This window comes from Mercurialis annua, linkage group LG5 (genome assembly GCF_937616625.2).
Source record: "Mercurialis annua linkage group LG5, ddMerAnnu1.2, whole genome shotgun sequence".
In the NCBI taxonomy this organism is placed as follows: domain Eukaryota; kingdom Viridiplantae; phylum Streptophyta; class Magnoliopsida; order Malpighiales; family Euphorbiaceae; genus Mercurialis; species Mercurialis annua.
In genome coordinates, this window is record NC_065574.1 from 10,145,963 (window position 1) to 10,172,211 (window position 26,249).

General features: G+C 33.0%; 3 protein-coding genes across 4 annotated transcripts; 1 reads left to right on the forward strand and 2 right to left on the reverse strand.

Moving 5' to 3' along the window:
• Positions 1–1,077: 1,077 nt before the first annotated feature.
• On the reverse strand, positions 1,078–2,921 carry LOC126682642 (uncharacterized). The gene is made up of 6 exons (XM_050378380.2): positions 2,830–2,921; positions 2,545–2,692; positions 1,882–2,094; positions 1,695–1,781; positions 1,531–1,610; positions 1,078–1,441 (listed from the first exon to the last, which is right to left on the reverse strand). The coding sequence occupies exons 4-6, from the start codon at positions 1,761–1,763 to the stop codon at positions 1,183–1,185; spliced, it is 408 nt and encodes a 135-aa protein (XP_050234337.1). The 5' UTR covers positions 1,764–1,781; positions 1,882–2,094; positions 2,545–2,692; positions 2,830–2,921; the 3' UTR covers positions 1,078–1,182.
• Positions 2,922–3,348: 427 nt separating this feature from the next.
• On the forward strand, positions 3,349–15,710 carry LOC126681129 (regulator of telomere elongation helicase 1 homolog). Of its 2 annotated transcripts, XM_050376532.2 has the most exons (24): positions 3,349–3,580; positions 3,735–4,003; positions 4,489–4,640; positions 5,068–5,149; positions 5,252–5,399; positions 5,574–5,730; positions 5,863–6,146; positions 6,484–6,529; positions 7,450–7,591; positions 7,690–7,844; positions 7,947–8,038; positions 8,127–8,225; positions 8,649–8,717; positions 9,634–9,720; positions 10,064–10,123; positions 10,214–10,335; positions 10,687–10,744; positions 10,820–10,910; positions 11,233–11,300; positions 11,391–12,017; positions 12,598–12,743; positions 14,749–14,831; positions 15,243–15,331; positions 15,417–15,710. In XM_050376532.2, the coding sequence occupies exons 1-23, from the start codon at positions 3,479–3,481 to the stop codon at positions 15,245–15,247; spliced, it is 3,144 nt and encodes a 1,047-aa protein (XP_050232489.1). In that variant the 5' UTR covers positions 3,349–3,478; the 3' UTR covers positions 15,248–15,331; positions 15,417–15,710. The 2 variants fall into 2 exon arrangements, with proteins under 2 accessions (XP_050232489.1, XP_055961935.1); XM_056105960.1 differs by lacking the exon at positions 3,349–3,580 and having other exon boundaries at positions 3,913–4,003; positions 4,477–4,640.
• A 1,136-nt stretch (positions 15,711–16,846) lies between these two features.
• LOC126681131 (transcription repressor OFP14-like) lies at positions 16,847–17,995 on the reverse strand. Its single transcript, XM_050376538.1, has one exon. The coding sequence runs from the start codon at positions 17,925–17,927 to the stop codon at positions 17,004–17,006; it is 924 nt and encodes a 307-aa protein (XP_050232495.1). The 5' UTR covers positions 17,928–17,995; the 3' UTR covers positions 16,847–17,003.
• Positions 17,996–26,249: the final 8,254 nt, after the last annotated feature.

A 26,249-nucleotide genomic window follows, 5' to 3' on the forward strand; every position in this document is an offset into this window, starting at 1 on the left:
ATTTGTATGTTTAATATGAAAATATTTTTATTTTGGTCATTTGTTATTTTGTTTTTAATCATTATCTTATTATACTCACTAATAAAATAAATTGTGGTAATAACAACATCAACTAAAGATTAGAAAATAAAACAATTATCAGTTTTTAACTTTCAAAAGAAAAATAATGGAAAATAGAAACTTAGAAAAATTAGATTCAAAAAAATAAAATTAAAAACATAAACTATTTTTCCAACGAACCAAAGCAACTATTTAAGAAAATTAAAAAATATAGACTGTTGGCCATGTTTGGTTCATGGAATGGAATAGCATGGAATAAAATAGCTATTCCATGAAGAATGGAATAGCTATTCTTTACTTTTTGAGAGGAGTAGTTATTCCATAAAATCATGGAATAACAATTCCATGGAGTTACTATTCCATGAACCAAAATGAGGAATAACTATTAAATACGGAATAGCTATTCTATTCTGGACCTATTCCATGAACCAAACATGGCCGTTGTTCAAAGAGAGCAGCAGTGCCAGGATTTGAATCTGTTTTAGCAAATTCAAAAACGCTCTTACAACGAAGCAATGTATTACAATTAAATTTTAAAAAATTGTTCTAAAATTGAAATATATGTAAAAGTTTAGCGTTATTTTTGTTAAATTAAAAACTTGTGCTGAAATGGAAAGACATGTAAAAGTTTAGGATTATTTTAACAATTAAACATATTTCATGATAGTTAAAAATAAATACGTCAAAATTCTAAATTAACCATGACTGACCAATGTTTTTTTAATAAACAACTAAGTTCCCGTGCAAGTGTAACTTATTTTATCTGGTGGAAATTTTAATCAAATTTTTTAAACCGTCAATTTTTACAGTCAACCAGTTTAGCTGAGCTTTTCAAGTTGAACTTCTTTTCCGGGGTTTAGTAGAACCAAAACCAACCAAACTAGCCACTGGTTTCCAATCGAACCGGCTTGTCCAGTCCGATTTTTGAAACAGTGACATAAATAGCCACAACAAACCTAAATCCAAACGAGGCAATAATTACCTCGCGTGCGAACTCTACTAAATTCACACCCGGAATAGGCAACAATTTCCCAAAGTATACTAATAAGCAAGAAACATCATGATTACAAAAAAATTACAATTTACAACACATAAATTATTCAATCATTATCAGGTGATAAACTACTTCTGTTTCTTCTTTACCTGTAAAGATAAACCTGGAGGAGGACCCTTTATCTTCTTAGCAAATGCACTTGTTCTACTTTCCGACTCTTCATCACTATCATCGTCACTGTCGTTATCATTGCCCCCGCGTTCCTCAATCTCTTTGGCAGCAGCTTTTCTTTTTCCGGCTTCCAACTTAGCATGTAAGTTCCTTTCAACCGGATTATCAAAATTTACAACCTTAGACGGATGCACAACTTTTGCACCAAGCCCTAGACTGTATGAAAAGAATATACGAAACATCTCAAACACATTCACAATCACACAAACAAATTAAGAAGATGGCAATAAGTATTAAGTACTAACTTAAGAGGGCGGGCTTTGGTTTCCTCTTCTGTTGCTTCATCCTCCACAACTTTGCTCATGTTCTTAACCCATTGTTCAGCCTGTTGGCGCCCAACAAATTAAGACATAAGGAACAAAACTCCTAATTAGATTAAATTAAAGATAAAAAGTAATTATGCACTTACCAATTTAAATGCCTTATCTAATCGGATAACTTGTGGATGCTCGCTTTTTTGCTGCTTCTCTGCGCTCATTGTTAATTTGCTACTGAACTAGAAGTTCCACCAACAGTTTTTCACTTAGACAATTAATCAAAAATAGAGTCCAAGTGACAGATTGGTGAAACTGATATTATACCACGTATGTACTGACCTTAGTATGCACCAGCAGCTTGCTCACATCAACAAATAGCGCATCAACTGTGAACTCTCCTGACCTGTAAAACGTCAATTTTTTTGACACTAAGAGTAGCACTTCCTTTGGGGAAGACAAAGGCACCTTGCTGATAATCTGCTCCCCAATCTAAGTATCTAGAGCAGAACCTTTCCAAGATGAAGCAATACAGAATGCGCAACTCTGATGTACCTGCAAGCCATTTCAAATTTAATCACACCAAAAAAAGACATGCTAAAAAGAGAAACCCTCAAACCGAAGTAAAAATACACAATCCATATCAAATTCCCAATGGAAACAGAGCCTTTAGCTGCATCAGTAAAGGCTTTGGCATATGAAAATGCACAATATCGATGTGCTTTTCGTTCAGGACGGAAAGTGACTCGTAACATTTTCAGTATCTAAGCATAGGTTCACAACATCATTTTTTGTTTGCAGATTCACACTCTCATTTTATATGTAAGGTTCAATAGTCTACAATAAATATTTGAAACAAATGCAGCAAATTATGAGCACATTTCACAATAGGATGATTTGATCACAACCCTGAGCCATTTTGATTAACTAAATACAAAGTACAAATCATTAATTAATTAACAACAGCTTGTAATCATAACCTGGGACGGATAAAAGATTACGAACCTAAAAGTATAGATTGTAGCGAACGGAAAAAAGCAGAGACGGCGGAGGCTGCGTGCAACAGAAGCGGCGGTGGGCGGATAGGGACCGGTACTGGCAGCGGCGGCAGGCGGATAGGGCACGGCACTGGCGAAAATTGTTTATCTGTTTTCTGAGTTGAGAAAATAGTATGGTTTAGGGTTTTACTTAATTTTATTTGAAATTATATTATTTTAAACCACATAATTATATAATTTCATTAAAATAAAAACGAACAATAAAAGTGGAGTACAGACGAATTACACTAACCATGTGAAACGTGAAGTTTGCTGCTCTCTGATTTTAAGCTTCGCTCTATTTTACGACAAAACTGTTTTGCTTGATTTAGTTAGCAATTGCACACGTAAACGGCATGTCGTTGCCTCCGCGGCTACTTTCTGATGTACATATGTTGAAAACCAAGTTGATAACCAAACCGATTAAGGGGCTGTCCGTGGTTCAACCGGTCTCATTAAAACTGTTCATACTTCATATTGTACGTTTTTTAAGGATAAATTACTAAAACCTCCCTGTGTTTTAGTGGAATACACTAATTCACTCTTTAATTTTTGTAAATTCATTATGCATATTTGGATTTATTGTATTATCACATTCATCTATAATATTTTTAATTAGTGGTTTCGATCAAAGGGCTAGATTTGACCTTTAAATTTATTTTTTTGTCCGGTTTCATCTGAAAATTATCTAAAAATTAAAATTAATTATTTATTTATTTTTATAAAATAACAATAAATTTAAGGGGTGAAATGAATCTTTGTTCCCGAATAAACTTAAAACGACATCAGTTCTTGAGCAGAGCTAATGGCGGGAAAATCCTTGCTCTCTAGGGTTTAACTGTGTTTTCTCCAAAGACAAGACACTGAAGAATTTTGCTGCCTTTTCAGAATCCAATCAGACAATGCCAACGTACAGGATCAGGGGAATCGACGTTGATTTCCCGTATGAAGCCTACGAGTGCCAGCTCGTTTACATGGAGAAAGTCATCCAGTCACTCCAAAACGTGAGTTCTTACCTTCATTCTAATAAAAATTATAAAATTAGGTTTAATTTCTTATTGAATTAGGTAATTGTTATTGATTACAATATTTAATCTGATCGTGCTCGAAAACTGCTGTGCTGTGCATTGTTTGTTGATGATGATTGTGGTGGGGCAGAAATGTAATGCACTTTTGGAAAGTCCAACTGGAACTGGGAAAACTCTGTGTCTTCTATGTGCTACATTGGCTTGGAGGAAAAGCTTAGGTCCGTTTTCGACTGGTCAAGTTAAAAAGAATGGCCGCACTGCGGGGAGCAAATCTGACGATACACCATCATCACCGTCGGCTTCTCAAGGTTCTAGTAATCTTCCTACTATTGTGTATGCTTCCCGCACCCATAGTCAACTCCGACAAGTTATTCAAGAGTTGAAGCGGTCCGCCTACAGGTCAGCTTTTGTTTCCCCGTAAAATTGTTTGCTAAGGCTGAAACATTTGTAAAGTTAAATTATATGTTGCTGGATTTCATTTCTTTAATTTGAAAAAGAAAAAGATAAGGAGCAACAATAATGTCATGAAAGAAATGGAATTTTGGATGTGACTTGTGCTAAAATGGCGTTCTCGAGTCATTTCTTTTACAAGTTGAGTTATTTTTACTGTTGGATGGTAAATAAATATGATTTTCTTGTTATGGTATATGTGCAATCCTTATGGCTGTGTTAATGTGGGTTTCCATGTTATCGACAATAGGCTTGTTTTGAATTGCGTCTTTCTTTTGTCCAATGGTGAAGGAACATTGCTATTTTTTAAGATGGGGTGAAAATTTGAAGTCTATGCAGCCTGAATGGCTCTTTCAATAAACTATATTTATAGTCTTTGTGCATCTAGCGTTGAGATTATAAATTTAATTTCCTAAATTCAGTTAGTTATGCAGGCCCAAAATGGTAATATTAGGATCTCGGGAGCAACTGTGTATTCATGATGAAATCAGTTTACTACGTGGAAGAGCACAGACGCATGCTTGCCAATATGTTTGCAGAAGGAAGGAAAAAAGGGGTCAATGCATTCATTTTTCTAAGGTTCCAGGTAATAGACTCGCGCGTTTGTTCGAGTGTGATTAGATGCTATATGCTGTGGACCTGTGGTAACATAACAGCAAAAGAAATCCCCTTTACTTTAATTGAATTGTCAAGGGTTTGCATATTCTATCGCATTTTCTGCGATAGAAAAAAGAACTTGAAGTGCTATGTCAAGAAAGACCCGTGAGGTTTCTGTGTTCCAACAAAAAATCTGAGGAAGGTATTGATGGTGATTTAAACCTAATGATTAGAGTTAAATTCAGCTTGTAAGTAAATTTTTGAACAACTAAGTCAGTATTTTGGTTTCTAGACTGAAAATTCCAGATCACTATTGACAAACATGTCAAGCAATTGTGCTTGGTAGTTGGTACTTATTTATTCTGTATAATAATGACTGTAACTAAATCTAACTCTACTTTGTACTTGCATTGTAGGGTTTGTGGAGCGTAATCCATGTCTTGGGGATGAACCGATAGACATAGAAGATTTGGTTAAGATGGGTAGAAGATTTGGGCCGTAAGATTTTCTTTTTGTATTGTCCTTTCTTTATTTTTTGCTGATTTTAAAAAGTCATTGATGTTGGTATTGTGTTATATGCCTGTATGCAAATATTTGCAGGTGCCCTTTTCATATATCAAGGGAACTCCACAAGGTGGTCGACATTTTGTTTGCCCCTTATAATTATCTTATTGATCCCAGCTATAGAAAATCTCTTAAAATTGATTGGGAGAAGAGTATACTGATATTTGATGAAGCTCACAACCTGGTAAGTGCAATCAGCTAAAAGATTTCATAAAAAAAAATGACTTGCTCTGAAAACTTTTAGGGCCACAGATGCTGGTACTCAAAGCCACTTTTTCTTATTTTAAGTGGCTGCATCATTTTTTAATATTAACTTGCCTCTTGGGCTCTACGTGCTCTGATGCTTTTAACAATGCAGGAAAGCTTATGTGCAGATGCTGCCTCTTTTGACTTATCATCTGGACTTCTATCTGCTTGCATTTCTGAAGCAAAATCTTGTATTGAGCTTTCTGTAGCAAGGAGGGAACAAGCAAATGACAAATCACACAATCCAGATAATTATGCTATTCTCAAAGGTTTTTTTTAATTGATATACGCATAGGATATGCATTGGAACTTCATAGTATTTTAATGGCCACTGTATTTTTTACCTGTTTCCCACAAAATAAGTTCATGCTTTTTATGACCGAATCGTTCATTTTTTGCAGCAATTCTTTTGAAACTTGAGAAACGGATAACTGAAGTGCCTATTGAGTCCAAGAACTTAGGGTTCACAAAGCCCGGGCCCTACATCTATGAAATGCTTGCTGATCTTAATATTACACATGATACTGCTTCTAAGCTCATTGATACAATTGAGGATGCGGCTCTACTAATCGAGGAAGATAAACAGAACAGGGCAAACAGTGCAGTCTTCAGGCTGGAAAGCATTGGTGACATCTTAAAATTAATATTTAGGGAGAAGAACAATGCTCATGCACATTTTTATCGCGTAAGTTTCTATTCAGTGCGTAGGTATAATATTTGAGTGATTGTGTATTTATTATTGACATACTGTTATTTCTTGCTAGCAATCATTACTACTCAAGTAAAAATAGTGGCTGCCACTTAATACCATCACTGATTATATTTGTCCATACACTGGTTAAATGCACACAAAATAAAACAGGCTGGTCTTTTAAGACCCCTTCATATGCTAAATGGCATTTAGGAATAGATGGAGCTTTATTCCATTCTTATGCTGTCGTTTCAAAAGGATCTTGTTTTTAGCTTACTTTTAATATTTATATGATTATATCACGAATTTGACTTCTCTCTGTTTATATTAGGTGCATGTTCAGGACGTTGAGGCAAGTGCTTCAGATGCCCCGAAAGGTGATTAAAAGTCAAAATATTATCGATGTTTGAACCTGAATCCCGTCATACTTTGTTCTCATGTGTTTGTTTGACTGAGTATATCAATTTTTATAAATTTTAATTCTATTAAAAAACATTTGAAATGTGTTTAATGCATTAAACAAGCTATAACCTTTTTTTTTGGAAGAAATTGCTTGATTTTTTGTTTCTCTCAACATAAGAAACTGACTTATTAAAAATAGTAGCCTGACTTATTATAGCACTATAAAGTAAAATCATTATTCATGTAGTATTGCAAATTAGGGATTTGTCGGCAGCATGCTGGAAAGGCCCAACTGTGGTCATCCTGCACTACAGCTGTAAATGTAATAGGATGGCTGTCAAAATGTACAGGTACTGTTTGGCATGCAAATACTTCCATCAAAGACTCTGCTAGTTTGAGAAAGGATTATGACCGTGATTTAAAAATTATCCTGATAAGTAAATGATACTTGTTAGTCTATGACAAAGAGAGAAGGGAGAGGCTTATCATGATACAATATTCCTTTCCCTTTTTTATTTCTACTACAGATTACGGTAACATATAAATTGTTTTAATCTTTTGATAAAATGTAGCATAAGGGAGTTAGCATGATGGATCTGGCCAGCCGGTCCATATGACATCCGGTTTACTTAGCTTCCTTAAGAAATACACAACCTGTGTAGGGTCTTAAGAGATGGAGCTTTAAAATTTAATGATTTTGATTAGTTCATTTGATATATAGAGTATTAAACACATTGCTCCAGTAGAATCATATATGCAATTCCTTGTGCACTCTGAATTTGTCTTATGACAAACATGATCAAAATAAAATGCTGAGCTTTTATGTAAATTTACCTATATAGCATTGTCTTAAAAGGTGTGGATAAGTGTATGCATTGACTCTACTACTATGCAGGTAAGGCATCTAGAACTCTGAGTTGGTGGTGTTTTAGTCCAGCCATTGCCATGGAAGAGTTCTCCCGATTGGGCGTTGGCTCTGTTATATTAACATCTGGAACATTATCTCCCATGGAATCATTTGCGCAAGAGTTGAAATTGTAAGTCTCTTTCTGAAGATTATAAGTTCTGAATTCTGATAATGCCAGTGATCTCAAGAATTGCTAAATAGAGATTTAATTGTTTGTGACTGCCTCAGAAATTTTCCTATTCGATTGGAGAACCCTCATGTCATTTCCTCAAATCAGATTTGGGCTGGTGTTGTACCAACTGGCCCATCAGGGCGGTCGTTTAACTCATCTTATAGAAATCGTGATTCAATAGAATACAAACAAGAACTCGGGAATGCTATTGGTATGTAATGCAGTTGGGAATGATACCGACTTATCTGTATCAGTTAAACTCATAATTATGTTTATATAAAAAAATTGATAGGCTTCATGAATTTTTTTTCAGTCAATTTTACTCGAATTGTACCCGATGGATTGCTTGTGTTCTTCCCATCCTACTACCTCTTGGACCAGTGCATTGCATGCTGGAAGAATGTTGTAAGGCATAAAACTCAATCAGCTGTATTGCAAAATTAGCTATCTTGTACTTTGTGTATGTAATGTTTAATTATGCGTTTTTGTGCAGGGTCATGCAAAGTCAACAACAATATGGGAAAGAATATGCAAACACAAGAAACCTGTTGTTGAACCTAGACAATCTTCTCTGTTTCCTTTGGCAATTGCGGTAATTAACACAAATCACTAGTTCGTATTGACATGCTTTTGCATTTAACATGCATATGATTACTAGTTTTATAGCCATGTGTTATGCACCCGAGTATTATATATCTAACCTATTATTAATTATATCTTTAAGCTTTTCAAAGATTTTTATTATTCCTATCTAGATTACTATTAAAAGTTAATTATTAAAATTTACGTTTTCGTACTAAAATAGTTATTTTTTTTATAAATTACTAATATAGCCCATGACAGGTAAATTGTTTTTTAATACAAGTTAATTTTAATAGAGGTTATTATTGTACTTTTTCCTTCCCCTTCTCTACTCCCCCCACCGCCCCAAAAAAAAAGAATAACACTTTCATAAATATTATCTATGTGTCATTAGCATCTTAGAGTGCTCACTGGATGTATGCACATTGGCCAGGACTATATGGCCAAGCTGAAGGATACATCAAGCTCTGGTGCCGTTTTTTTTGCTGTTTGTCGAGGCAAGGTATACACCTTTATAAATTCCTTTTTGTGGTGCTCAGGTTAGCTTCTCTTTGTTGTGCTAACATAATGTATTTGGAAGATTTTTCCTTCATTTTTTTGGTTATGTTACTGCCAGAGGTCTCTGAAACATTATATATGATTGTGCTTAATGTGCATGTATTGTAAGGCTTGATGGTGCCAGTTTGTATTTTTTTCTTTCACTTTGCTTGGTAGATCCTTGGGAATAGCATGATATCTATAATGTGTTTATTACTGTGAAGTGTGAAGCTTTAGGTAGAAGTGCTCTGACGAACCAAAAACCCACTGTTTGTGCTAAGAATGGCTTTGATAATTGATAATCTTTGTCTATTGATATCTATTAACTGTTGGAAGTTGGAACAAGTTTTGCTATGAGATATGAATAGCTCCCAGAAAGAGTTAGTGACAATAACAAACATCTAATAGTTATGAATTAATAATATTGCAGATCATCTCTGTTGATTGGTACAAGTTCATTGTGTTGTAAGCCTATGACTATGAGATATGAATAGCTTCCATTGTGGGTTTGTGCCGATAATAAACATCTAACAATCATGAATTGATAATATCACAGATTATCTTTGTAGTGTGCACAAGTTCATGATATTCTTTGCTAATGTGTTGGATACATTTCATCTACTAACTCCATTAAGCCCCGAGGAGCATTTTCTTAACATGTCAAATTATCTCATAGAACAATTGCCATCTACTTGCTCATAAATAAAAAAGATAGCTGTGCTGTACGTTCGCTTTGAGTAGAGAGCCTAAGTTAATGTTTTGCTTCATGGTCTTTCTTGAAATTGCATTCTGTTTACATCAAATTTTAGTGTATGTATTACTTAAATTTCTGTCCCAGTTCCTTAGGTTGGTATGCAATGGCTGATATTATGATTTTTCAGGTTAGTGAAGGATTAGATTTTGCTGATCATGCTGGACGAGCTGTATTGGTCATTGGTATGCCATTTCCCGCAAGGAATGATCCCAAGGTTTGGTCATCTATTTCTACATTTCCCTTGGAGTTAGGTCAAGTGGTCAACACTGTTTTCCCTCTGAATTACAAACTCATCGTTTCCCTTCCGACATTATGTATTAGATAACTGAAACCCCCATTAGAAGGGGTTTCAGTTAAACAAATCTAAATATTTAAGGGGCAAAACAATAATGTTACTTACTTCGCTTTAATTGGAGTAAAAGAATAAGGACATGCTAGTTGGAGTTAATTTCTCTGTTTGCTGAAAGTACAACATAATTGTCCCTCACCATCTATGTTGTCTAGTCACATTACTATCTTCTAATTCAAGCTATAATTTCTTGCACTTTGTATGACAGGTTAGATTAAAACGTGAATTCTTGGATGAACAGTTGTTCCAGCGAGATGATGCAAGCAAGGTAATGTGAAAATCATGTTACTTTGAAGATTTTATGCCTTAAAAACATTGACAGTAATCCTGAATCTGATAATTCAATTCCACGCTGAAGTCGCGATATCTATGCGGAGAAGTTTGGTACTCTCAACAGGCATCAAGAGCTGTGAATCAGGCTGTTGGACGTGTAATTCGCCACCGCCATGATTATGGAGCAATTGTTTTCTGTGATGAAAGGTTATAAATGTTTGGTTATATAATTCTTTTCTCCAAACTCACATATATTAATTTTGTCCGACCGTCACTCAAACATGTACACATCCTTAACCTTCACATGCATTGCTGTTATATTTTAATGAAATTTGTTGCTGAATTTAAGAATCACTTTAGAAAATGTGGTTTGCCTTTGACTAAGTTGGACTGGCTTATTAAATTTCATTGCTGTAAATAATGTTGACCAGTATCATTATGATTTAGTTAATATTTGTTTTTACATTATCATTATGACTAAAATGGACCTGGTTGTCAAAATTTTGCTGCTGTAAATAAAATTTATTGGCGTTTGCTTCAACTTCTGCACATTAACAGGTTTGCACACTCCAATTCCCAATCCCAAATATCACTTTGGATACAGCCTCATATCAAGGTAATGGGGTTAGCTTTTAGAGTTCTGATTTTGGTTTACAAGGTTTCTATTCATTCTTAATTTCTGCTTTTTCAGTGCCACTTTAAATTTGGGGATGTGGTTTTTACATTGAGCCGCTTTTTTCGAGATGGTCCTAATATCAAATCGATAAATAATGATGACACGGGTAATTTATTTTCTATCTAAATGATGTTAAATGTTTCTCCTTGTTATGTTTTTTCTTTTAGGAAAATTATAAAATAATAATCTTTATTTACTTTGTTTAATATTACATGGCAATTTATTTCAATCTATTGATCTGCCTTATCCTCTTTCTCTTTTTTCTCAGTGTAATGTCTGAATAATTAGGGAGGAGTAGAAGCATTAACGACTCTATACCATGAAACATATTCATTTATAGGGGATATATGTTATTTTTCTGTTTTTGTCCCTTTTCTTTCAAAGATAACTAAAATTATGTTTCGACATCTGGTGATATCTTTGTGCAGAAAATGTGACAGAGGTGAAAACATCAGAACCTGTTGACAAATTTTACCTGGATACTTTTCTTGCTGCGGTAACTCCTTATTTTGTTTTGTGTTCTGTTTTGTAGCATGCTTTGGTACTAGTTCCTTTATTAACTTGTGCTGGTCACATGTGTTTACAGCCCACACCACCAGATCAGAATCGCATTGCGAAATCATTTTCTTCTTTACCTGAATTTAGAGGAGGTAAGGACTCAATGCAACTGCAGGAGGTTCTTCCAGCCAATCGTTCATCTCTCACTACTTGCAAGGAAAATCATGATAATAAATTGAAACATTTGAGTGGTCTAATTCATAATGAGAAAAGATTGCTTATTTCTGAGGGGAAAAGTATAAAACATGCAAATCAGGAGATAATTGATTTAACCAGCAAACCTTTATTTGACAAAATACCAAGCAGAGAGAACCTGTTGGTACCATATTCTGCAAAGAAGCGTAGAGTACTTGACTCAAAGCATGATTTGATGGGGCGGTTTGCAAATACTCAAGAGCAAACTTCTAGTTCCAAGAGTTCGCATTCAAATAGTACGCATTTTCCTTCTAGTGCGGTGATCAAAACAGAGCCCCCAAACACATCAGATAATAAAAGCAGACAAAATGCTCAAGTTGTTTCAGTACAGCCCTCTAAAGATCATGGTTTTGCACAGAAGGTTGGTTCTGGGTTTTGTAATGAGGAAAACAAAGGTGTTCAAACCACTTTGGTGCAGTGCAGTGATGAGGAAAAGAGAGGGTCTGCATTCTTGATTCAGGTAAGGTGTTTGGCTTGTTAACAATTAAAAGATAATTGCGGCACTGCATCATAATTTGCTAAGAGAACTAATAGTTGTGTGAAAGAGAGCTGCCATCTGCTCTGTTACTAATGGAATCATAGGTATCAGTAAGCAATTTAATCTATGTAAGCACCTAATATTTGGAATCAGGATTGTGTTGAGAACGCTTTGTAGTCCAGTACTATAGATTACAGTTTTAAAATATCATTTCTAGCACACATGTTGCTCTAGGTTGTGGTTCTTTGATGATTTCAGCTTCACTTGCTTCACTTACTTCAGTTAGATTTTGTAGTATTATTTTGACTTCAGAGTTCAGCCATATTCATATAATTGGATCCATTACTTTTGTGCAATTTTTATGTTCTTTTTGTTTTTTATTCCAAAGTTGATAAATTGCATATCAAGTAGATAGATTACCCAGTCTAAGCCTTGTTGTTGCTTTCGATTGGAAATTGAGGCAGGTGTCTTATTTTGGTTGTGGCTTTTCGTAAAGTTGGATATCTATCTGAAACATTTTTTACCTATTATTTTTACAACTCATCAACTATATGGCGCACAGGTCAAAGAGAAACTTACAACATCGGAATATAAAGATTTTGTGGGGTTTATGAAGGCACTGAAGTCTAAAGCAATGCAGATAGGCAATGTTCTAGAATCTATTGTGAAATTGTTCTCTGGACCAGATAGATTTCCTCTTCTTAAAAGGTACATTACCACTCCAATATATTTTTTAGGAATTACTTTTGTGCCTGTAGATCTAATTAAGGCCTGGAAGTTATAATCTGGTGCTAGTTGTAGTTTTTGAGCTGTATTTCATGCTACATTGATCTTGTGTGCTGAGGGAAATCATTGATTATAGGAATGGTACTCCGTAAATTAATTGTGGGAAACGTTTGTTATATATAGTGCACTTTGCTGTGTCAAATAATGTATTCATGGTCATATAACTACACATGTATAAGTACCTTTTTTGTTTAGTTTCTTTTGCAATATCAAATGGTTATGTACAGGCGTGATGTTGACCATGCACTTCTTAGATATGGTTCAGTATATAAAAGCTAGATGCTTATGCTGGAATGTTTATGTTTAGTGTAAGGTGGCATTTAGGCCGTCATATTAGCTTAAGATAATTAATCTTGTTATTGAGCATGTCAAGACTTTGTCTTAGGTGCCCTCATGTAATGATGATAGCTTGGTTCTTGTAATCTTGTCGTAACTGAAATGTTTGACATGAGCTAAATACAATTAGATTTTATAGCCAGTAAGTGTTCTTTAATTTTTCATTTGCTTGTGCCATTTTCCAAGCTTGAAATAGGGTTAAATACTTTGCAGTTTACCGAACTATTTATTTATTTTAAAAAGTTACCGAACTTTCATTTATTTCAAAAAGGTTACCGGAGTTTCAATTTATTTCAAAAAGCATACCAGATTAATTTCGAAAAGATTATCAAACTATCAATCTATTACAAAAAGGATATCAAACATTTTTTTTTTTAAAAGATTACAAAAGGTTAATTTTAATAATCATCCGAATCATACGAAACAATTTTAAAGTAATTATTCGCCACATAAACTACACATGTATAAATTCTCAATTTAATTAAAAAAACCTTTTATTGATCAAAGTAATTAATATTTGATAACCTTTTAAAAATAAATTAAAATTCGGTATCTTTTTTGAAATAAATTGATAGCTTGATAGCCTTTTCGAAATAAATCAAAGTTCGGTATCCTTTTTGAGATAAATTGAAAGTTCGGTATTTTTGAAATAAATCAAAGTTCGTAACCTTTTTGAAATAAATTGATAGTTCAGTAACCTGCAAAGTATTTAACCCCTTGAAATGAGTAGCTTAGCATTTTACATTGCTGCTTTTGGTAATGCAATTTGATTTAAGTTTCCCAACCAAATTATATTGTTAAATTCCTTTCTCAAACTAACAGTTCTATTACTGCATGTATATTGCATGAGCTGTAGTTATTAATTTATTCATGGATAGAAGGTTCTGATTGTTGATCTAGTTTTGGCTTTTAGCGAACCTCAGCTTTTCACTGCGGTATTAGTTGAAAGGAATTATATAAATGGAAGAAAACCTATTGCATTGCTATTTGTGTTACTTCACCTCATTAGATGCCTCGGATACATTCACAAAATATTTCCTAGGTAAATCAGCTGAAAGACTCTCCTCAAGTTTCTTCTTCCTTTCCATATGATCTTTTTTTGTTTCAGTGCAAACAATTATGTTCCTTCTTGTCTTCTGGAACAAATTCAATTCTCCATTTAGAATTCTTGAAAAATATCAAATCCTACAAAAAAGAAAATATTTAAGTGTGGATGCAAGAACATTACATGTTCTATCTAAATATGACTCATGTGATACATCTACCACGATCTGTATTGTTTTAGTTTGATGAATCATCAATTCCATGTTCTTCTGTATTGGACCACAACCCATTTGAAACTTTACATTTTTAAAGCAAATCAGTTAATTGTTTTTTTCACGTTTTACAGTTGCTTCTCCCAACATGAATTTTCATCTGTATTTCTTTTCAATTGGGAAGATGCTTAATTTTTTTAACATAGAAAGATGCTTGAATTAAGTAGGGAGAGAGAATGGTCTCTCTCTGTCATGCAGTACTTTTTCAGTGATAACTCAAATGAAGAGAGCATTACTTGCCATCGATTTCACTCTCTTTTTGTATTTGTTAACAGGTTCAAAGATTATATTCCTGCAAAGTATCATTCTTTATATGATCACTATCTTGAAGGAACTAATGGAACACTTGAAAACCAAAGTAAGGATTCTATACTTGTAGTAGACTTATAGTCCACTAGCTATATCTCATTTACTTTGTGTGCTCATATTTTCAGAAAACATATAAATTGGTCTCTTAGTTGATACATCAAGCAACAGAAATAGAGGAAAAAATAAAGCTGGTTGATAGTCTTGGGTACCTTTGGGTTTTTCATGAATGCGTGCATGTAGATGGGCTGTATGATATATAAAATATGCACACTTTGCATGGTCGAAGTTATGAATATCTGTTTTGGGAGAGATGGGTATTAGGAGACATGCGGTGGAATGTTTTTCCTGTTGTAGACATATTCTCTAGTCTAGAGATTTTTGTTTTATTCCTTAGTTCTTGATGTGTGATAGCTGTTCCAGATTGAGTTAAATTTTTTGAGTTTTTATTTCTATAATGCAGCATAAGTAAATGGAGGAACTGTACAATGTCATCACCTAAAAACTGCCCATCTAAAACAAGATTCCCTTTTCTTGTTGCGGTATAACCTTGTAAGTAATTATTTCATTCTAATTCTTGGGGGCATTTGATTTTTCTTCCTCGATATTAGCTGCTTATTATCAATTCATGCCACAGAAATCTCAAGCTAGAAGACTTTTAGCATGCATGTAATACTCCATGGATCAGGAAACTTTGCATATATATTGATCGTGCTGAGCTGGTAAGAAACGTGCCTTTTTAATCTTTAAAAATGAACAGATCTATATTGTGAGAGTGCAAAGTACAACACTTATTAATTGTAATTTTGACAGTTAAATTATATTTGAAGACGGCCTAATCTTTACTTGATGGTTTTATTTAATGGATCACATTGGCTGTTTGTAAATAGTTTTGAAGAGCCATGAGAAATAAAGGTGCAATTGTGTTCAATATCCTCTTTGCTGAGAAACGAAATAATGTAGTATAATTTTTAAGCCCTTTGAATATTTCTGGTGTAGATGACAGATTATCTCTATTTCATTTTATGAGCTAAACTTAGCTTAAATTAGAATGAGATTTTTAACTCTTATTTTGAGGTCAGGGATACATGCAATTGGAAGCAAGATGTTGTCTAATTAAACCACGAATTACAAGTATTTGGGAAAGTTATATTGCTATTTTGTGAAAATAATTACATAAAGATATATAGGGTTTGTAGTTTACTAAACTCTTAAGTTATTTTAAAAGAATACGTCAACTTATATTTTTTTTTTTATTCATCAAAAAAAAAAAAAAATTGGTCGAACTTTAAATTTTATTTTCTATCTAGCTTAATAATATTTGTCACTGAGAGAAGATTAGCAAATTTTATATTTTGTTAACATGGCGAATATTCTCTAAATATTCTAATTCATAGACTATAAGAAACATTAGATCAAAAAATATCTTTATAAAATAAAAGTTTAAATTTGATAACTTTAAAGAAATACAATTACATTCAGAGAAATTATTAGGCAGACTCAGTCTACCGCGTCATCCGTGGACTAAACCTATCACATAATGACATGTTATTAAAATGTTGGCAATCTTGTAATATTACTATTTAAATGTGTAAATAAGTAATAAACGAATTTACAAGATTGCCATCATTTTAATGACGTGTTATTATGTGATAGGCTAGTCCACGGATGACGAGGTGGACTAAGTCTACCCAACAATCTCTCTTACATTCAATATGCTTTTTGAAGTAACTTAAAAATTCAGTGAAACAATATATTTAATCCAAGATTTATATTTATTATTTTCATAAGTTAAAATACTAAAATGAATATAAAGTCATAAATGTATTGCTTATAATATGTTCATCATTCTCTAAATGAAAAATACTCACACAGATTTGGAAATAATACTTTCAGATTAATTTAGGTAAAAGAATTTTTCCTAAATTATAAGTCTTTTAAACCATTGGTTAAAACAATAATCTTTTTTCAAACATGCAATATCCTTTCAGTGGATTCAGTAATCACAAGGGAACAAGCAACCGACATGACTACTTTTAACATCCGCAATCTCTCACCAAAAACCAAAAAAAAATATAAAAATCTCAATTTTTTGTTCTTTGGGAATTATTAATCCACATATTTAAATAATACATTTTGCATGTGATCCCTTAAGTGAATAAGGCCAAAAAACAGTTTAATACCTACCCTTATTCTTTTTCAAATTTCTCTCTTAACCAAAACCTTACGTAACTTCCCTCATTTTCCTCCTCCCACTTCGAGAACTGTTCCTCCTCCGTGGTCTGGCCGGAGCCGTCGCTTTATCGGAATTTTGACGTAGACCGACGACAAGATCAACAAAGGCACTTAATATGAACTTATGAGACTTCTTCTCATTCAAATTCAAGAAACAAAATAAAATTTCTTGCATGAAATCCCAGTCTACCTTACCATTTTCTTGCAACCTTGCTTCTATCATAGCTTGCATAGACCTCCTGAAATCAACCGATGGACTCCTCGAATACGTCTTTACAGCTATATAGTCGTCCGGAACTGTAGCATTGACGTTCTTAGTATCGGTATTATCCCCGGAACTTCTTGTTGAACTTGATCTTGATCTTGATCTTGACCCCTCTTCATCTGAGGTGGTGGGAGCGGTAGCAGTAGGACTAGTTGTTAGACTCAACCGGGCCTCCTCGATCAGCGAACTGGACGAACCGGGGGCGAAGAAGAATCTGTTGGACCCGGAAAGATGCAGCGGTGGCTCATCAAACCTCGGAGAGTCATCATATACAATCTCACCAGGACTTGTGACTTGAAAATGATGATACTCTTCTTCTTTTTTATTCTCTTTATTATAATAATTAGATTCTCCAATTTTCTTCTTGCGACGGGTTTGATCTTCATGATCATGATCATCACCATCATTTTTGATATATAGAGACTTAAAATTCTCCACCAAAAAACGATCGATATCGGATAGCGTCGCAGCTTGATCCTCTGGATGGTCATCATGATCGTCGTTTCGATGGCTATGGCTACGCTCAAACGCAAAAGACGGGGTTTTCGGGTGCTTGCAAACTGATAACATCCATTTCTTGGAAGAAGGGTTAGGGTTTTTGATCTTGGAGAGGCAGTTTTGGAGAGTTTTCTGTAGTTTTACTGGCATTTTTGTTTTGTGTTATTTTTTTCTTGATTCTCTATATGTAATTTGAATGAATGGAGGCTAAAACAGAATTGGACATAAATATATGGAGAGGGTTAGTATATAATATTGGTGCTTTGAATAATACGTTTCTTTAGTTTATTCATTAATTTAAGTAACATAAATTTGGTAAATAAGAAAAAAAAAAACAGAAGAGAGATAACTTGTGTATATATTTAATGCTGTTTTTAAAATTATACTACCTTATTATGGAAAATTATCTTTGGTTGTTGACACTAAGATCAACTAAGATATTTGATTCTATATGGCTTTTCACTTAATTAAAAAATAAATAGTCAACTTTAAATTTTTCTCTTATTTTGTATTAATTTCTGGATTTGTTTTGATTTTTATGAATCCATAAAGGGGAAAAAATCTAGCTACTTTTATTAGTTCTGTTTTTGTTTTAGAACAAAGTTTTGTACTTTTATTGATTAATTGGGAAATAATGAATGGATTCCACACCAAACCTAAACTTAAGAAAAATAAAAATAGGAAAGTGAAAGAAATGAAATTAAATTTAAAAATATCAATATTTGAAATATCAATTTTGTAGTTTTTTTTTATAAATTAATTTAATGAATGAAAACGGAAGGATCGGTGATCAGATGAGGATAGACGGTTTTCTTTCATTCGACTGTCATCAATGTTGCACGAAAATGCAAAAGAAAACACACATAAAAACGGACATCAAAAAACGGCTTTATCTAAAATATAGAAAACGGAAATGTGGGTGTAAATAAGAAAAACATAAGAATATATTTATAAATATTTAAAGTTATAAAAAATTTATATATTAAATTTTATCTATAAAAAATATATAGTTTCTTAAAATACGATACTATTACAATTAATTAAAAAAATATTTGAACCTGATTAAAGTTTGAGTTCAACACTAATAATAATTTGTCTATAAATTTCATAACTATAATTAAATTAAATTATTTTAGAGTTTTCCAATTATAATAAAAATATAATACAATCCATCAAAACTAAAAGGCCAAATAAGTAAAAAGAAAAGGTCAAATCTTTTATAAAAGTTTCACAAAAGTCCAAATCTTTCAATCTTATCCAATTTGTCCTGAAATGCAGGATTTCGTTTCAATAATGTCCAACCACACAATTTTGCTGATGTGGCATACCACACATCAGCGCCACATAAGCAGAATCACATATTTTGACATAATTGAAATAAATTTCTCCATTTCAGGATAAATTGGATAAAATTGAAAAGTTTGAATATTTGTGAATTTTTTTCAAAGGTTTGGCCTTTTTTTTTAGTCATTTGGCCAAAATAAAAAGATTAGAAAATATTGATATGTTACAATTATAGGTAACTCTTTGTTATATTATTTTTTGAAAATAAGTAATTTTTATTAGAGAATGGATATCTAACTTTTATCATACAAACTATTTTTCAAGAGTTTTTGTTTTTAGAATTTTTTTTTTCAAGAGTTTTCAAAAGTTTTGAAAACAGAAAAACTTTTATCATCTCTAGTTTTTTTAATATTTTTTTTAAAATGATTTTTTTTTAACACGTTCCTGTCTTCAGTCATCAGTTTTTTTTTCCGCTCCCTTATTTATATTTGATTTTCAATAAGAGATAACTGGTTTTACCTCTTTGGCATGATGGCAAGGCATGAGAAATGAATAATTAGTCCATTATCATGAAATAATGCCTTTTTGTCGAAATCATGTCACGATGATTAGAAAACTATGCTCCAAATTCCAATTAAATATTTTTCAATCCAAAGCCATTATTATACATTTTTTTGAAAGATCCATACTATAAATAATTAAATTTAGAATACTTTGTTAGTGCCAAGTCCGTCATTCATACATCACCAAAACCTTGCAATCACATTTAGCTTCTTGAAATTGATATAATTGAAAATGACTAATGACCAATTTATGTGTTGGAATAGCAATGGGGCAAGTGAGGGCAGAGCTTTTTGGAGACATGGAGAGTTATATCCCTCCAAAGTTTTTAAGATTCCATATTAAAATAATATTTTATCATGTTTAGTGATCCCTTAAAATTAATTAATACAAATAATGTACTGATCATGTGCGACTTTTTTTCATTAATTTTTTAAAAGTGATGAAAGATTAAAAAAATAAGTATTAGAAATTGAAATTTTATAAAAATTCAACTGAAATAATATATATTTTTGACATATAAACATCATTTCAGCTATTAGACCATTCTTCATTAAACTTTTATTATATTTATTTCATAGGTTATTGGATTATTTATTATATTTCTACTGTACATAATAATTTATTTATCATAATTATGACTAATTCTACAAAACTTAAAAAAGTATTTTAAAATAATAATAATAATAAGATACAATCAAACTATAATCATTTATAAAATTCATCTTAAGTATTTTTATCAATAAATTTAAAATCAAACTCGCTATTAATCTTTATCAAATTAAAGAGAATTATTTTTCTTCTCTTTATATAATATATACTAAATTAAAGATTTAGTGTAGTGTCTTTTGGATCACAATTTAAGATCATCGGCCCTTCAAAATTTATATCCAAACTTTACTAGTGGGATTGTGATACTAAGGTTGTACGAATTCTAAGAAATATAACTAACTTTATTCTTCAATTATAAAAATAAATTTGTAAAATCAAAATTCTATCTCGAAATTTCTAAGATAGTAATTAAACAAAATTAATTAATATTCTTAAAATAACAAATTTTATTTTACAAATGAGTTATAGCTCAAATAATATAAGCGTTGGGCAGCAAAATGTTAGGTCGTGAGTTCAAATTTTCCCACAAACACTTCCTTCTCCTCAATTAAAAAAAACAAATATTCTTTTAAGAAAAAATTACAGAAATATGCCAAAAGCGCTGATTTATTTCAAAAATGCTAAATTCCCTAATTATTTTCATTGACTGCTAATTTGTCATTTACAATAAATACTTAAAAAGGATAACTTATTACAATTAATACCTACTTAATCCTAGCCCTTCCATCTAATTAGTTATCGCCTCCATCCCTTTTCACATTTCCTTTGCCACCACCGCTGCCGTGACGATCACCATTCAAGCCCGACAATCGGCTTCTCTCCGATCATCCCCACTAGCCCTGCTCCAAAACACCATTATTAATGCAGCTAAACGTCCGATTAAAAAAGTTTCGCTCAACACCGCATCGTCAACAACAACGACGAACTCAACAATTTCAACTCCGACGAGATCCGATGAACATACAATACGACGTTAAAATACAGGTGAAAGTCAAGGTGATAGAGGTGGAGGGCCCTCGAGAAAAGATGATCTGCAATTTCAAGCACTTTAATCTCGATTCCCAGCTCATCAAACGACTCCATCGTCAAACGGAAGCTGAAGATCGAGGCTTGGTTCAGCACGAGGAAGACGAGTGCTGCATCAGGATTGCTCTCAGCCACGTGGGGAATCTCATTTTTATTTCTGTGTGTTTCAAGAAAGAGTAAAAGATGTGCCTTTTTAGATTTATTTTGGTATTTTTCTGAGCGGTTTTGGCTGGGTATGTTGCTTGGAGGACGGTCAGATTGTAGTCGGAGATTGAAAGTGCAATTTCCGATGATTCAACGCCGAAAAAGAAGCCATTGCAAGATAATAACACTAATCAAGAATTCAATGCAAAGAGGGTATGTTTATTTTTTTTCTTAATTAAAATCTTGAATTTCAAATTTGGCTCTTTATTTCTTTCTTGAGTTTCTGTTTTATATTTGATTTTTAATTTTTAATTTTATTTAATGCAGATGGTTCAAAATGGATTTTGGATATTTGTTGACATGGCTAGTAGAAAATACTTAGTGGAGAAATATAAAGGAGATGAAGAAAGATGAGAAAGTGAAGAGCAGCTAGGATTTGATTATGGTTTTTTGTCATTTTCCTTCTATTTTGTTTCTCTTTTTTCTTTTTGTGGTAAAAGATAGAGATTAGAATTTCAGAGTAGGTACAAAATTGAAATTCAGTTCGGTGCCACATATTTCATACATTTATGATACATATCAGATACATCACAAATACATTTATGACGACATTATATTTTTATTGGTTCGTCTTTCTTATTTATAGATCATGTATATACATATTAGATACATCACCTGATACGTCATATAGATATACCACTGGTACATTGTTAATACATTACTGATATATCGTAAATACATCAATAATACTTTAATATACATTGTTGATACATCGATCGATTTTTATACTAGTGACCCATACAAGTATTAAAATTATATTTAATATGTATTATGTAAAATGTTTACATTTTTTTACATAAACTCAAAGATTAACTTCAATTTGTGATAAATTTTATGACAACATTATATTGCTATGGGTTCATCTTTTTTTTATTTATATATCATGTATATAAATATTGGATACATCAATGATACATTATAGATACATCACCTAATACGTCATTGATGTACCACCGGTACATTTTAGATACATTCGTCATAAATACATCAATAATACATTATCGATACATCTTTAATACATCGTGGATACATCAATCGATTTTTAAACTAGCGAAATAGCCCATACAAGTGATAATTATATGCTAATGCTAGTTCATCTTTGATCACAAGTCAATTTAATTATTACGCTCGAGAGAGTGTTAGAAAATGAGACCATGAGTAAAGCATTCCCTCTTATGATACATTGCAGAATAATTTTTTTTTAAATTGTAAAAAACAATTATAACATAAGGGTTAAGTTATGATACATTATAGATACATGTTTGATGTAAAATTTATACATTGTAATTTTTATATTAAAATAGATGTATTATTAAAATTGTATTTAATATGTATTATTTATGTATCGTAGATGTATTATTAAAATTATATTTAATATATATTATTTGTGTATTTTGATATGCATTATGTATAAATAGTGTATCAAAAACGTATTGTTTGTATATTTTGTACGAATTACATGACATCGATTGACATATTTTCTGATTTTTTGCTCTATTTTGAATATAATTGATGGCACAATAGTGTATTTAATATTCTAGATTACAGTAGTAGATAGAGATATTATTTGTGTATTTAATATGTTTTTTTGGTGTATTTTAAGATGTACCATTAAAGTTGTATTTAATATGTATTATTTGTATTTAAGATGTACCATTAAAGTTGTATTTAATATGAAAAAAAATTGAAGTAAATTGTGTCCGTTTGAAGACGCATAAATAATACTCCATATTAAAAATATAATTTTGAGACACATAAATAATACATATAAATAATATAGTTTTGAAACACATAAATAATATATACATTTATTATTTTTTATCAATGGTGATAGATTTAATGAAGGGGATACATATTGTTATTAATTCATTTTTTTTTTGATAGATTTAATGAAGGGGATACATATTGTTATTAATTCATTTTTTTATATATCACATGTATATAAGATGTTATATTGCTATTATTTGATGCGTGAATTTTAATTAAAGTATGTGATACATATATCTTTTAATTTAATATATATTATACATACTGCTTAGAGACACCTAAATAATACATATTAATAATTTATTTATTTATTTATTTATTTTTATTTTTTTTAGAAATAAGAAAAAATAATCATCAAATACGTCCTCGATACATATCTGATACATAACAGATACATATGCGATACATGTTTGAATAGTTTTGAAAAACTGACGCGTGACGGACGCACGTGTAAGACGCGCGTCAGACGCGCTTCTGGCGCGTTTTTACAGCTGTTTCACGCGTTTTCCGATTCAATACGTGAATTCCATTGATTCAATCAAGGCATGAAGACTCAGGGTGCGAGAATCGAAGGATGCACGCTCGTGCAGGGAGGTACACGTTCGTGTACCTTGGTACACGTTCGTGTACCCTATGTTTGTACACGTTCGTGTACCTTAGTACACGTTCGTGTACCACAAGTACACGTTCGTGTACCACAGTACACGATCGTGTACTGTCGTGCACGATCCCTCGGAATCGATTTCCGGGGTTTCCGACCTGCTATATACGTAAAAACGCTCCAAACTCAGCCAAAACGCGTATTCTAAGCTCAAAACGCTATATATCAATCCTATACTCGATAAAACGATAAAATCGTTTCGTGGCCTAAAACTTTGAATCGATATAACTCAAAATATAATCAACGAACCTGTAAAACGTCAAGCTTACCGTGATTACCTGTCGAAATACGATCGTTTGGAGTTATAGAACGTCGGAAACGGACGAGAAACGGAATCGAGCGATGAAACCGTACGAAAACAACGGTGAGAATAAGAAAAAGAGAAAGAAGATGAAGTCTGGATCCTTCATCTTACTGATGAAGGTTTCATATATATATATAATGGTCAACTTACCATTTGGCCCTTGAAACTTTTCAAAACTTACAATTTAATCCAAATCTAAATTAATTAATCTTTCCATTAATTCAAATACGTATTATTTATATCCGAATAAATAATACTAACTCAAAAATACATATTTCCATCGGAAATCCTCAAATCTCTATTTTCGGGCTTAATTGGCTAATTTGCACTTTAGCCCCTAAACTATTCAAAATTTACAATTTAGCCCTAAAATGCTTCCACATTCAACTTTTCATAATAACTCCTTTAACCCCGCTAATTGACTCATCAAATTTTTATTCTAAATTTCCGATATAATCAAATTAAATTCTCCTTAATTTAATTTATCGGAAATCTCGACACGTGGCACGACTTAATTACCTTAAAATATTTTGGGGTATTACATTCACCCCCCCTTAAAATAAATTCGTCCTTGAATTTAAAATTTAGCTACGTACCTTGAGTGAATAGATATGGATACTTCTGTCTCATATCCTCTTCTGTCTCCCACGTGCACTCTTCTACGGATTGGCTTCTCCAAAGAACTTTCACCATTGGAATCCTTTTCGTTCGTAATTGTCGTATCTGCGTGTCGACAATCTGCACTGGCCGTCCTTCGTAAGTTAGTTCTTCGCTCACGTCCACCACTTGTGGTTGAATTATTCGAGAAGGGTCTGGTACATATTTCCGAAGCATGGAAATATGGAAGACAGGATGAACTTGCGACATCTCTGGTGGCAAATCCAGCTTATAGGAAACTGAGCCTATGCGTTCTACGATCTGGTAAGGTCCGACATATCTCGGTGCCAATTTACCCTTCTTTCCAAAACGAATTATTCCCTTCATCGGTGATACTTTGAGAAGCACGTAGTCTCCGATCTGAAATTCAATATCCTTCCTCTTGGGGTCCGCGTAACTCTTCTGTCGACTGGAAGCAGTAGTCAAATGCTGCTTTATCAATGACACTTTTTCTGACGTAATCTGGATGATCTCTGCTCCAGTGAGCTTTCGTTCACCGACTTCGTCCCAACAGATAGGAGATCGACATTTTTGCCCGTACAATGCTTCGTAAGGAGCCATCTCGATGCTCGAATGATAGCTGTTATTGTAAGCGAATTCGACTAGAGGTAGGTACGTATCCCAACTACCTCCGAAGTCTAATACGCAAAGTCGAAGCATATCTTCTAACGTTTGAATCGTCCGCTCAGACTGGCCGTCCGTCTGAGGATGAAACGCAGTGCTAAAACTCAATCGTGTTCCTAACGCGTCTTGTAAGCTCTTCCAGAAATGAGAGGTAAATACGGAACCTCTATCTGAAACGATTGACACGGGAACTCCGTGTAGGCTTACGATCTTATCGATATAAATCTCCGCCAACTTTGCTGCAGAATAAGTCGTCCTGATAGGAATGAAGTGCGCTGACTTCGTCAAACGATCCACAATTACCCAAATAGAATCAAAACCTTTCTGCGTCTTGGGCAATCCGATTACGAAATCCATCGTAATTTGCTCCCACTTCCACTCTGGAATGGGTAACGGCTGAAGAAAACCGTAAGGTCGTTGATGCTCTAATTTGACTTGCTGACAAGTCGGGCATTTTGCCACGAACTCTGCGATGTCTTTCTTCATTCCGCTCCACCAGTACGTTGTTTTGATGTCGTGGTACATCTTCGTGGAACCAGGATGAACGCTATACATCGTTCCATGAGTCTCCTCCATGATCTTCTGTCTCAAGTCTTCCACATCTGGAACGCACATTCGATTGCCGTATTTCAGCATTCCGTTGACGATACTGAAATCTTGACTCTTTCCTTGTTGTACTTCCTCAATTAGATGCTTCAATTGAGGGTCATCCGCTTGCAACTCTTTGATCTGATCTATTAACGTCGATCGTATCGTTGACTGAGCCATTAGG

Coding starts and splice junctions, on each gene's coding strand:
- LOC126682642 (XM_050378380.2), bottom strand. CDS start 1,763: ATGAGCGCAGAGAAGCAGCAAAAAAGCGAGCATCCACAAGTTATCCGA. Junction 1,611..1,694: donor TAGATAAGGCATTTAAATTG/GTAAGTGCATAA, acceptor GGGCGCCAACAG/GCTGAACAATGGGTTAAGAA. Junction 1,442..1,530: donor ACCAAAGCCCGCCCTCTTAA/GTTAGTACTTAA, acceptor CTTTTCATACAG/TCTAGGGCTTGGTGCAAAAG.
- LOC126681131 (XM_050376538.1), bottom strand. CDS start 17,927: ATGCCAGTAAAACTACAGAAAACTCTCCAAAACTGCCTCTCCAAGATC.
- LOC126681129 (XM_050376532.2), top strand. CDS start 3,479: ATGCCAACGTACAGGATCAGGGGAATCGACGTTGATTTCCCGTATGAA. Junction 6,530..7,449: donor TGCTTCAGATGCCCCGAAAG/GTGATTAAAAGT, acceptor ACTACTATGCAG/GTAAGGCATCTAGAACTCTG. Junction 8,039..8,126: donor TTGCATGCTGGAAGAATGTT/GTAAGGCATAAA, acceptor GTTTTTGTGCAG/GGTCATGCAAAGTCAACAAC.